Source organism: Rattus norvegicus, chromosome 3 (assembly GCF_021556685.1).
Source record: "Rattus norvegicus strain SHRSP/BbbUtx chromosome 3, alternate assembly SHRSP_T2T, whole genome shotgun sequence".
Classification (NCBI taxonomy): domain Eukaryota; kingdom Metazoa; phylum Chordata; class Mammalia; order Rodentia; family Muridae; genus Rattus; species Rattus norvegicus.
This window is the reverse complement of record NC_141536.1, coordinates 13777283-13790087: the sequence shown is the minus strand read 5'-3', so window position 1 is coordinate 13790087 and position 12805 is coordinate 13777283. Positions and strand designations below refer to the sequence as shown.

At 47.8% G+C, this 12805-nt stretch overlaps 1 protein-coding gene across 26 annotated transcripts in view; it reads right to left on the bottom strand.

Moving 5' to 3' along the window:
- The window catches only part of Fubp3 (far upstream element binding protein 3), a 49024-nt gene that overhangs the window by 15844 nt on the left and 20375 nt on the right, over nt 1–12805 (bottom strand). For 17 of the 26 annotated variants that reach the window (XR_015683143.1, XR_015683144.1, XR_015683139.1 and 14 more), the window contains 6 exon segments: nt 8946–8979; nt 6616–6665; nt 6179–6250; nt 4923–4980; nt 2832–2994; nt 1264–1362 (listed from right to left, as the gene is read on the bottom strand). Coding sequence is in view for 18 of the 26 variants with exons in the window: in NM_001434295.1 (NP_001421224.1) it covers nt 1264–1362; nt 2832–2994; nt 4923–4980; nt 6179–6250; nt 6616–6665; nt 8946–8979 (476 nt within the window). In the remaining 8 variants the exon portion in view is untranslated. 26 annotated transcript variants of the gene reach the window in all.

The window sequence follows — 12805 nt, the reverse complement described above, 5'->3', positions numbered from 1 at the left end:
TCCATACCCAGCTTCTGTTTTTCTTTAAACTTGTGTTTTCAGGACTGAACTCAATTCCCCATGCTTGCTTGCTAGGCAGTCAGTTTATCCACTAAGGTACCTTTCCAACCCAGTAATTTTATTTATTTTAAGAATGGCTGGTAGCGGGGTTGGGGATTTAGCTCAGTGGTAGAGCGCTTGCCTAGGAAGTGCAAGGCCCTGGGTTCGGTCCCCAGCTCCGAAAAAAAGAAACAAAACAAAACAAAAACAAAACAAAACAAAACAAAAAGAATGGCTGGTAGCTCTGGGAGCAGGTGGCCTGAAGGGAAAGGGTCTAGAGCGGCCCTGCTCGCTCAGCCCTTAGCAGCACCGCTCTTAGGCATCATCAGTGAGAGCCAGAGGCCAACTTCACTGGGTCAAAGTCCAGGGCTTTTTTTAGTTGTTGCTTTTGTTTTGTTTTTTTTTTTTTTTGTTGCTTTTGTTTTTAAGACAAGGTTTCTTTCTCTGTGTAGCACTGGTGGCCCTGGAACTGAGAGATTTGCCTGTCGTTGTCTCCTGAGTGCTGGGATTAAAGGTATGCACCACCATCACCCAAATTCCAATGCTCTTAAAGATGCATGAAGCTGCAGATGACGGAACACTGCAATGTCACTGATAACATATACCCACAGACACTTGCATTTTTGGACCAGCACAAGGAACTAGTAGCCACAGGCTGATCTCTGCTCTCTCAATTCAAAAAACTGCACTGATAAGAAACCCATGCCTAGGCTCTGGCCTTTGTTTTTATCTGCAACTCCTCCTAGCTTGGGTTTAAGCTGGCCATAGCCAGCAAGGCTAACAGTATACCTCATTTAGGTTACCCAGGATCCTGTGCAATGTGAAAGCCAGTGCATGTACTGCCCCAAGCAGTGGTCTATTCTACTGTGGCCACATTCAGCCAGTGGCTTTGGCACTCGGCACAGCTAGACACTACATCTCCATTGTATTTCCTCAAAGAAGTACCACCCAGTGTTGACAATCACTTGGGTCAGACCAGCATTTCTCAACATGTGGGTCACAATACCCCTTTCCAAGGAGGAATGACCCTCTCACAGGGGATGCCTAAGACCATTGGAAAACACAGATATTTACAGTATGATTCAGAACAGTAGCAAAATTACGTTTATAAAGTAGTAACAAGGATAATTCTATGGTTGGGGTCACCACAGCAAGAGGAACTGTACTAAAGGGTCGCAGCATTTCGGCAGGTTAGACAGAGCTGACCCATGAGTCCCCTCCTACCTGTACTTTAAATGGATCTCCAGTGATGCGGAGAGGCTTGTCTGCTCCTGTGGGTAGCGGGCCATCCTGGATCATGACCATTTTCACACCTGTCCGCTCCTGTTGGGGAACATGCGACCACACAGCTCTCAATGTCATGGGGGGAAAGAAATGTGCGATGTCTCAACAAGCAGACTGGGCCAGCTTATCCTAAGTGTATGTGTCACCTCCCACAAGGTACATCCTCATCTGGACCTGGGCTGGCTTCTGGGACAGACACACACAGGACAAAAGCCCAATGTGCTCATCCTCTTTATTCTGTATGGAGCATCTAAACACCAGGGCACTGTTCCTACGGAGGGCTACACACTGACATGGGTTCTGACTGTTGTTTGGCAATGACAACCTGTGTCTACCATGTAATCAAGTGTTGCACCACACCCCATATAGGTGAGATGGGTTCTCAAACGACCCAGGGGCTCAGGGCTAATCGACTGAAATGTGGCTTCTGCGACATCAAATCCTAAGCTTTCACAATCAACTCTAGGTTGTAGGAGGGCCTTCTACAATCTGAGGCCTGGGGTATGAGGCACAGGCTGGCCATCACCTGTGGAGCCCCACAGTTCTGACGTCTGCTTAGATTCAGCAGAATGGAGCTCGAGGAGCATTACTAGCCATTCTTGGGTCAGTGTGGCTGCTGTCTGTCTGTCTGTGAACATATATACTGCCTTAGCTGGTGATGGTCAATCTCAAATATTCTGTCTTTTTTGTTTTGTTTTTTTCCAGGCAGGGTTATCTATGTGATCCTGGCTATCCTGGAACTACTAGCTTTGTGGACCAGGGTGGCCCTGAACTCAGACTACAGTGAGGCCATCCCTTTCCTTTTCTATAGACAAGGACTGGACAGAGTCCCTGAAAAGTAATCAGTGCTCGAGGCTTTTTTACCTTGAGGTCTTTCAATGTAGCCCAGGTTAGCTTGGAACTCACATAGAGCCACCTGTTTCTGCCTCCTAAGTGCTGCTGGGATGTTGAGGACAAAGGCATGTGCCAAGCTAAGTTTCTGAAGTTGTTAGCATAGATTTTTAAGATAGCATCTTGATATATACATATATACATATATACGTATGTATGTATATATGTATGTACGTATGTATGTACGTATGTATAGTCTAGGCTAGCCTCTAACATACGATCTTCCCACCTTAGCCTTCTTCTAAGTGCTGTGCCATTATACGTAGCTATTAATGAACCCCCTTCTCGCCTAAGCCAGGTCTCATGTAGCCAAGGATGTCCTCAAACTCATTATGTAGCTAGGCTGATCCTGAACTCCTGATCCTCCTGCCCTTAGCCCAGGGTGAAATTCCAGGTATGTGTCCCTAGTCTGCTTAAACGAGCATATTTAAGAGCACAGAATCAGTATTAACAAGAAGCAGACTTCAAGAGTGCTAGACTCTAGGCTGTCCCATGGTGTCTCTCCTGTCCTAGACACTTAGAATCAAAGGAAGGAATCCTGTCCCACGTGAGGAGAGGTCTGTAAGGGAGCCATGGCTCTAGAGTGTGCAAGGGCAGCCCAGCTCAGCACCACACACCTGCAACTGCTTGATTGTTTCCCCTCCTTTGCCGATGACCAGCCCCACTTTAGATGCAGGGATAAGAAGCTCCTGGATTGTGCTGTTGCCATCTATATCGTTGTGAAAGCCAGGCCCATTCCGACATCGGTCCACAATCTGCCCCAGGAGCCGTTTGGCTTGTCTTTGGGAGGGAGAAAAATCACAAGAGACCCAGCATTAAACGGATATTTAGGACATTTTGGGAGAGGAGATGGTGCCAGGGAAAACACAAAGGAGTCAGGCAGCCCTCCATCCAGCTCCAGCTCCTGCCTCATAACCTGGGAGGTCTGAACCATTCTCCATGCTACGGAACTGCAATTCAAAAGCAACACACAGCAGAGCACAGCACTAGTTCCATGTGGAGTCCCAGAAGCAGGCCACTGTCAGACTCCACCCCTCACGTCTGCCCCGTGCACCTGCATCTTCACCGCGCCCTGCCTCCTACTTGCAATGTCAGCAATTGTTTTGTCCTCTGCCACCTCTGCTCCCCAATCCAGCACAACCCTCACGGGGAGACACTCAGCACACTTGTTAGCGAGGGTGGGGGAGAGAAGGAGCAATGAGAGATGGAGAAAGCAAGGGTTAGTAGCCACACTTCAGCTTCAACTCCAATGTCTCCCTGTTGCCAGCAACACTGCTTTAGGACTTGCAGCTAAGCCCATATCTCCAGTGTGGTTCAGGACAGGAGGGGCAGTGTCCTGCTGCTGCTGCTGCTGCTGCTGCTGCTGCTGCTGCTGCTGCTGCTGCTGCTGCTGCTGCTGCTGCTGCTGCATTCCGGGGAGCACCTGAATGGTGCAGCCCAGTTGGGACTTTGCGCTGCATAGCCCTGCTATCTGTCTTCATTTCTGCAATGTGGCAACAGAACCACCCAGCCTACAATGGCACACGTTGGGCCAGTTTCCTTTTCTGCACCAGAATCTTCCCTGGCTGTTATTTGCAGAATTTATTCTTTAAATCATCACAGCTTTTTTGTTGTTGGTCTTCTTCTGATAGAGACAGTTTCATCAACCAGACAGACCATCAACCAGACAGACTGACTGTGCTGGACTGAGAGAATCCTCCTAAAGCTTAATTCTCAAGCTGGAGCTCCTTGGGTAGACACAAAGTGAGGACATTTAGAGGAGCAGCAGGACGAGCCGTCTTTTGCAGGGTTGAGCCTCTATGTGCAGAATCATCTTACGGCTGGCGCCGCAGCAGCTGTTTAGTATTTTGCCCGTGTACTAGATTAACCTGCGCTGGAAAATGCCTCGACTCCAGCACCACCGTCCAGCTTGCCCTATAATGCACACCTGCCAGTAGTATTTATTCTGGTTCATCGCTTGCAATGTTACAACAGAACAAGAGAATTTAAACTCATCTAGGCTCCCTGAGAAATGGAAACAATAAAACCACCCTACCTATTGAGCTAGACATAATCTCAGCTCCCCGGTCCTCTAGCAAAACACTACTGTACAGACTAAAACGGGACAGCCTGTACAGTCCTCCTCCCCAGGGGGTGCTTGGGTTTATGAGCGTTGTGTTTGGTATAGGGCTCTGAGCAAGCATGTATCAGGACAGGAAACCAAGACAAATTATCTGGGCTCTTGCCAATGGCCTCCGAAGCCAAGGCACCTGCTGGCTGGTTCACAGGGCTCTGTGAGTGGAGCAAAGGCCAAGGTGAGTGGATTCACTTGGTTCATAAATATCAGAAGGGCAAGCAGATCAATCGGCCCAGTTTTCTGAAGCTTACAAAGTGATCAAGTCCTCTGACCCAGGCCTGTTTAGGTATGGGAGGTGTTAACAAGGAGGTTGCTGATTAGCGTGCTTAGCCGGGATGAGTGTCCACTGCTCAGCCCCTGGTTTATGGAGAGGTCATGACAGCTAGGAGGCATTCTAGGCTTGTGTGTTTGAGGTAACAGAAGAGCTCTCCTGGTGTGGTGACCTCCCAGGCCTTTCTCCTACTGGAGGTGTGCTGTGGGTGGATTCAGCACAGATCGACAGTCTGCAGCAACAGTTTTGCCCTTCCATTTCTCCTCACTTGGGGAAGGAGGAAGAAGAAGTGAAAGGAAAAAGTAAATAAAACAAACTTACTCAATACTTTCTGGGGTTCCGGTAAGTACACAGGGCCTCTCTGGAATCCCAGAACTCTCTATAAGAAGAATCAAGAAGATGAGGTGTGTTGGTGGGCATCAGGCAGCCGTGTGCCTTCGCCTCTGTGTGTAGACTGTCTCTCTGGGGCTGGTTCCTACACCACCCCCACAGAAGCACAGTCTCCCAAAAAGACCAGTTTGCTTTGCTGGGGGACAGAACTTTAGTTCTCAACATAAAGACTGAGTCCCACAAGGGAGCCAGGAGGACACAGCAGAGCTCTGTGAGTTGGTCCTAATTACCAAGACCCACTCACTCTGACTGCCCAGAGGCTCCTTAGCATCCCAGTCACTCCATCATGTTTCCTCACTCTGTGCAGGGCAGCTCCATAGTCACCAGCCTGCAGACTGCTGAGGTGTACTGTTAAGGACTTCATAAACACGTCGGGATTACAGCATGTATTGTATCCATAGCCCAAGAAATCGGCAGCAGAGACATGCTACTGGTCCCTGGGCCATTTGACATGAGAGAAAAACTCTTTGTCTCCAACACCCTAAAAACTCCTTTCTTGAACCACTGAAAGAGGAACTAGTGTTTGGCTAGCCTATGTGTGTGAGGCTGTTTTCAGTCCCTGGCACTGTAAAAACAAACAAACAAATCCTCAAGACAAGTATCTAGTAGCCATTACTGCTTCCAAGACACTGAAGTGAGTACCGTGTAAGTGACAGGAATGTCCCCAGACCCTTCTTCCCAAATGGAAAGAGGACACACGCAGATGGCATGATAAAACTACGACCAAAATAAACTCTTCTTCACTCAGTATCTTTCAACGTCAAATGGTCAAAACTCAAAGAATGTCTGAGTCCAGAAAGGTATCTGACTCTGCTCAGCCAGGAGCCCTGCTGTCCTACCCACAAAGTGGAAGGAAGGTCTTGTACAGGGAAGCTGTGTGCAGGCCCCACTACGCCTGGCATCACATTCTGGTGCAGAAAACATAGGTCTCAGCCCAGCCGGCAGGTGTTAGGAAGAGGCCACACTGGCCACAGAGTTGAGTGCTGCCCTAGAAGGCAGGTGTGTGAACCTCGACTCCAGGCTGGCTTTTGCTTTGGTGCTCAGGTGGGGTCCAACTCCAGAAGTGCAAACAGACAGCAACCACACATACTTACCCTAGCTTCTAACCAAAAGCAAAGATACAGATTGTGGAAAATGCTACATAACACTGATTTCTACTAAACCAAGTATGAGAAAAGTAGCCTTACCTGAGGCAATCTGGATTTTGCACCCAGATTCTGCTTGAATTCGTGAAATCTGCTCACCTCCCCTGCCAATAACTGCAATGAAATGAGCAGGGTCAGACCATGCCTCCTCCTTTCCACACTCTAGCTTAACTAACTCAGCAAACATTCACTCTCGCTCACAGCTCACTCTAAGCCGTCCTCTGGGGAGCCCGTGTCAGCCCACAGACACCACAGCAACAGAAGCTGCATGGGACACACAGCAGGTAACTACTTCAGCTGCGTCAAGAATAGCTAGGGTGGCCAGATGCCCTGCCGTTCAGACGCAGCTACTGCAATGCCTGCAGCACTGCCCCAGCATGCTACCACAGGTGACACGCTCATAAGAGAATAGAACAGACAAGAATTAAAAGGTAAACAGAACAGACAAGAGTTAAGCACAAAGCAATTCAGATACTTACTAAATCCAACCATTTTATCAGGCACCTTGAATTCTTCTGTTATTACTGCCCTAAAAACAAAGAAAGTTTTTAGAAAAAGACAAAGAGTTCAAACTGCTGCAGTCACCTTAGATCACCAAGATGAAAGCTTAAACCAATCATGCTCATCTGGCCTTCCCAAGCACCCAGAGAATGTCATCTTGAGAATGTCTCTGGTCAAGCATTCTTTGGGAATCCCAAAGCCTCCCATCCCTGGCCAAAGAAGACAACGTCTTCCCTAGCTGCCTGTTCTACAGATGGCTGTGCTAATGGCAGAGGCTAAGGGATGGGGCAACAAGCCCGGGACAGTTAAAGATCTGCTGGGGTACAGAAAGGGCTTCAAGCCATTTGTTAAGGTATGAGCTCTAGCTAAAAATAGAGTCAACATTTTTGATTTCCTGATCTCTGTTTCCTGGCCTCCCTCCAATATATCTATGTCTTTTAAGGTACTATGTGTCCAAGAAGACCAGCACCCCACAGAGACTAATCAGTGTTGGCCAGGACAGCACAATCGCCCCCCTCGTGCTTTGAGAGACTTTGCTAAATACTACCCTGTCCATCAGGTGCCTTCAAAAGACAAAAAAGACTCCATCAGCTCTCTCAAACAAACTTTGAAATGTAGCATGCAGTGTATTGTGGACAATATCCAATTGCCCAGCACCACGGAAAGCAATTAAATCTAAACATTTACCTTAGGGGGTGCTAAATACAAGTAGTTTTAAAAAAAAAGAAAAGAAAAAGAAAGAATGAACTTTTAAAAAGGCACACATTTTTAAGTCTCTGTCACACGGCTGGATCCTTCCCCACCACGGGAAGGATGGAATACAGTCCATGTCAGGGACTGCAGCACTCACAAGAAATGCAGCGGCATAAATAGCTCTGCCGCCAGGACAGGAGCTGTCCTCAGCCTGCGCACAGGGACCTTTCCCCACTCCTCTCCCCATCTGGAGCAATACAAGCATTCACCCAATTCTAACAGAGCCCATACCTGGCACCTGCCAGCCCTGAAGGCCAGTAACCTCTGGCAGAGGCCAGTCCTGCCAGGATGTGCTTCAGCACAGCCGTCAGGGGCTCAGCATTCTGTGCAGGAGGCCGAGAGCTGGGTGATGTCAGGACTTGTCAGCCCCAGGTAGGGTGACCGACTACATACCATGTAGCATGCTTGCTGACAGTCCTAAGCTCATCCTCAGCAGTGACAACAAAACCAGCCCCGAGACCCCTAAACAACAATAACCACCACCGCAGGGCTGGGCACTCATAAGTGACACTGGCTATCAACCGTAATCTCTAGCTCACCTCCAACCCTCCACTATGTACCTCTGGCTGGCCAGGGGCTTCCTTCCTACGCAGACCAGGCTAGCCTTGGACTCACACAAGTGCAAAGACAAAGTCAAATGACACCACACCCAGCCCAAAAGCTCTATTCTGAAGGCAAGGCACAGACTGGTCTAAGGCACTAAGAAGCACCCTGGAAAAGTAACATGCTAATTACAGCCTAACAGGAAATGTTTATCAGCATTTCATACTGACAACCTCACCTAAGTGATTTTAACTCATTAAACAAATGAAACAATGAAACAAGAAAATCAGGCTAAACCTTCCTCTTAACTGTTGGTGATGTTAACAGACCCACAACATTTTGTGTATAACAGGGAGGGCAGAGCTGTGTCACTTGCAGTGCAGATTAAGGACACTAACTGACAGTTAAGAGTCTGCAGAAAGAAGCACCACAGTCCCTTTCCCTCTTCGCATGGGTGATGCTATGACCAGATACTCTTATCTTACAGATGGGCCCTTTTAAAGTCTAGGGTCTTTGTATCTAAATCCTCAACTTAATGGAAGGTTATGGGGGAAAAGAGAGGCTGAGAAGAAACTAGGCTCGTAGCCAAGATTCTCCCAACAAATCCTCAACCCCAGGCACACCCTGCTTTCCCAAGCCCTAGACACTGTTCACCCAAGAACCGCATTCTTCTCCTGTGAAGAGCTGAAGAGCTGAGGCACTGTGAGATTCACAGAACCAGCAGGACAATGCAGTCCCTCCTTTCAAATTTAATCTACAGTAGAAGAGAGCAACTCCTCCATTGTGAAAGTCTCTGGAGGCTCAACAGGGGCTGGTTTAGTGCCTGGGATCAGTCTGTTCCTCTGGCTACACTGTTCTGGAGAGAGCTGGCAGAAACCATGGGTCTTAAGAAAATCTAGCCCTTGGCTTCCCACACTTCCAACCTCTGACTTGCTAACACTCCAGTGCAGATGGTGGATCAATAAACAATTAGAAATGATCAATAAATAATAAAACATAACCCACTGCTTACCTTTGATGTACCAAGGCCCCTAACTGGTTACCTACTGTGGCAAAGAAAAAGAGAAAGAAAAATCAAAGCATTAGCACGGATAAGCTAACTCCATCCTTCCCCGCACTCTTACTGTTCAGGGGGTGGGAGGGAGGCAAAAGAAAGCAAACAGTAATTTAGGCTCAGTGGCTGAAATGAATGCGTTATGTGATATGAAACAGGAGGGGACATCTTGCCCGACAGTCTCTAACCCAGTGTCCAGCTGAACGAAGGATAAGAAATTGATCTGTATGTCCACATGCTGAGAGCCCTACAAGGGAAGCCTGTCTGTCTAAATCTTGCCCTCTCTCTCCTGCTTGGCATCCGAACCCAATGCAGAAACTTGGGTCCTTCCTGCTCTTTTAAAACCAAATGAGCAGATTTAGCTCCGTGGAAGCACTGTTGAGGACTGCTCCAAAGCAGCTGTAGTTGCTAAGAAGATGCACACATGTCCCTGTTCTGCCATCCCTCATCCCACCCAGGGAAGGCCAGGCTCCGCCCTCCTGCGGCAGCTTCTCTAGCCCATTTCAGAGAGTTGAGTGGCATAGCCTTTCACTATTAGGACAGACGCGTAATCACATTTCCAGAGTGGCTCTGTCAGGTTCCCTGGTCTAGTTTCTCTCTCTCAGATATTGATGTGCCCCTCCTTTACCAGCCAGCAGACATGGTTCTGTGCTCTTTCTCTTCTGGAAAATGCAGTCCAAGAAATATAGTCAGCAGACAAAGGGAGACCATGAACCCAAACAGATAGTAAGGAACTGAATGGACCTTTCAAGATGCTAAAAGAGCATTCAAAAGTATGTCTCTGGGGAAAACGGGAAAGTGCCAATCACACCAATGTCTGAAAAAGTGAAGGTTTAAGAGCTGCTGCTTCCTGTCCAGTGGAGGACTATAAAGAGACAAAGGAAAGCAAACCAGACCCTGACACTCTGAAAGGAGAGAATGCAGAGAAACAAAGCAGCAAAAAGTAAACTACCGAGTTCACTGATCCAGGAAAGAAGAAAACCACATTCCATCTGGATCAATAGCAAGATGATGGTCTGCAGCCAAAGCACAGACACTGCTCACCTCAGGGATAGAGAGGTGTTTTTAATTGACTTAGAACAAGTGCTGGATTCCCATTCACATGAAACCTGGACACTCTCCCGATTGGGAAAGAGATCCCTATCATAGGCTTTGCCCAAGGAACTGTTCACTATCAAGGCAGGGGACAAAACAACACGCCAAAGAAAAGAGCAGGGGCAGGGGCTTGTGGGGCTACGCAGTTGTTCTACTCCTGTGATTCCAGCCCGCAAAGGCTGAGCCAGCCTCAGTTACATATACACAGATTCCAAGGGCAGCCTGGGCTATAATGAGCCCTGCCTTAAAAGTTTATGTCAGGGGGTTGGGGATTTAGCTCAGTGGTAGAGCGCTTGCCTAGGAAGCACAAGGCCCTGGGTTCGGTCCTCAGCTCCGAAAAAACAAAAAAACAAAACAAAACAAACAAAAAAAAAAGTTTATGTCGGAATCCCTCTACTAGAAGGTGAAGAGTTTACTGAATACACAAGGTGTTTAACCTGCAAGTGAGTACGGTTCTCAGTGAGGGCTACATGGCAGACTGCAGGGACTCTGTCCCTGGCTCAGAGACACCATAGGTTGGTGATCTTCAGTATGACAGAGAAGCCAAAGGAACATAGCAAAGGGCAACTTGGCAACAAAGAGCCTGTGAGACTCCAGGGCTTCTGTTTAAACAGCATTCAATGACAGTCTGTGCTCACAACTGAAATTCCTTTTTGTTGCCAAGGTACATGTCATGGGCCTTGCACTTGGTCGCATTCTGACTGCCTGCCTGACATGTGGAGACATTTACAAACACCAGAACCAAACCTGCACACACCATTCCCCAGATATACAGCCTTCAAGGGCCATGGCACCAAAGGAGAAGACCAGATTCCACCAAGTAAGTGCTCAGTCTCAGGGAAGCTGAGATACCCAAATACCACCCCCCCCCCCCCCCCCGCCACACACACAAGTGTGACACAGAAGTACACCTGTGTGGTTCCATGCATCTATCTTATTGGGTGCCTAAAAACGAAACCAGCAGTACTGTACATGCAACTGACATGTTCTGTTCAGGTCTCCTCTGCCTTCTTGGGGGAGAGGATCACACTAAGGAGGCAAGTAGGACATTGCCAGCTCACTTTCTGAGTTCTCTTAGCTCAATTCCAACATACTGGCAACCCAGGCAATTCTCACTGACCCTGAACACCACACACTGGAAACTGTCTGGGATGCTGAGGGGAAATCAGCTTCTCAGACATGAGGTAGCTGACAATATAACAAGCTCTTTCTGAGGAAAGCAACACCCTGCTAGTTTCAGCAATAATCTTAAAAATAATAAAGTATGGTGCCGAGCATACTCTTGTTTTTTCTTTCTGCAGAGAAATGCTATCAAAGTATCACTAGACAATAAACCTAACTTTATAACAAGCAATATCTTTATAATCATCTGCCCTTCCCCAACACCAAGCTTGGGAAAGATTCAAGAGTGCAGCCCCACCAGGAAGAAAAATGGCAGGACTTATGCTCAGCAAACTAAAACCGATTTCCTCCTCAGTTTTTGCTCTGACTGTGTGCAAGAGCACCTTTATGAGCAGTGGGCTCTCCATGGAGGTTCAGAAGATGACCTGAGGTCACGACTAGAGTGTATAGATGTATACTCCAGGCTAATAGGCCTTCGTGCTCCTGGGGATGCTGGATGGTTCTGGGGACCAGACTTCAGGTTCTCCTGCTCTCACAGCAGGGGCTTTACCCATGGAGCTGGTCCTCCTCTTCAGGTTCTCAGCATTCCTCCCTGTGACCTCCCTTGGCTTCTTCTGGTTATAAGCAGCTCTTTATAGAGACTACTTTATAACCAGTCTCAGCTAAGGTCAGCGATACCCAGTCGGTTAAAGGAACACGGGCTTCCTGAGATCCTCACAGCCAACTCCAGTTCCAGGTCACAGAGCACTCCTTTGCTGAACCCAGCTGAAAGGTCTTAGGCAAGTAATCTGTTCCTAATTTTGCCAATTACTTTGTTTGCTTGTTTGTCTTATATTTTTGAGAGAAGGTCTCTCTATAGCTGGCTGCCCTGGAACTCACTGTGCAAACCAGGCAGATCTTGAACTCACAGAGATCTGTCTGCCTGTCTCCCTAGTGTTGGTATTAAAGGTGTGTGCCGCCATGCCTGGCCTCCAATTACTTATTTTTGAGAACTAAGAGAAGGAAGGTGAAGACAGGAGAATTGAGGGTTCCAGGCCTGCCTGGTGTATTTGGTGACACTCTCAACAAAAACAGAATAGGCACTTGCTTCATAGCTCCTCATTACTAAGCCTGCCTTCTTTCCTGAATCCTAACTCAAGAAGTGTAGGTTGTGCCCAGCCCCCAATCCCTTCTTTGGATCCTGACCGAATCCTGCACATGCTTGTCCTGACCCTCAGTTTCTCTCTCATTCTTCTTCCAAAGATGCCCTCACACACCCATACACTGCTTGCCAACTGCCATGAACATGTGAGTGTTTTCTGAATCCTAACTAAAAAGGCACAGTGCTTTCTTCCACTTCCAAATCTTCCTCCTAGCAGCTGTGAGAGTTACAATCTACATGCCCTGGAGTTTTGCTCAGACTGGACTGGAATATACTGGTCTGCAATCTTCAAACAAAAACACAAGCGAAAATGAGTTAGGATTATGTGAGCTAGCCCATCACTTTGGAGGTAAAGAGAGAATCAGGAGTTTGAAGCTATCATCAAAAGGTGCAAATTCAAGTTTGTTTCAGTGTCACTCCTGCTTGCTCATGAGCAGAAAAGACCACCACCAGTAGCAGC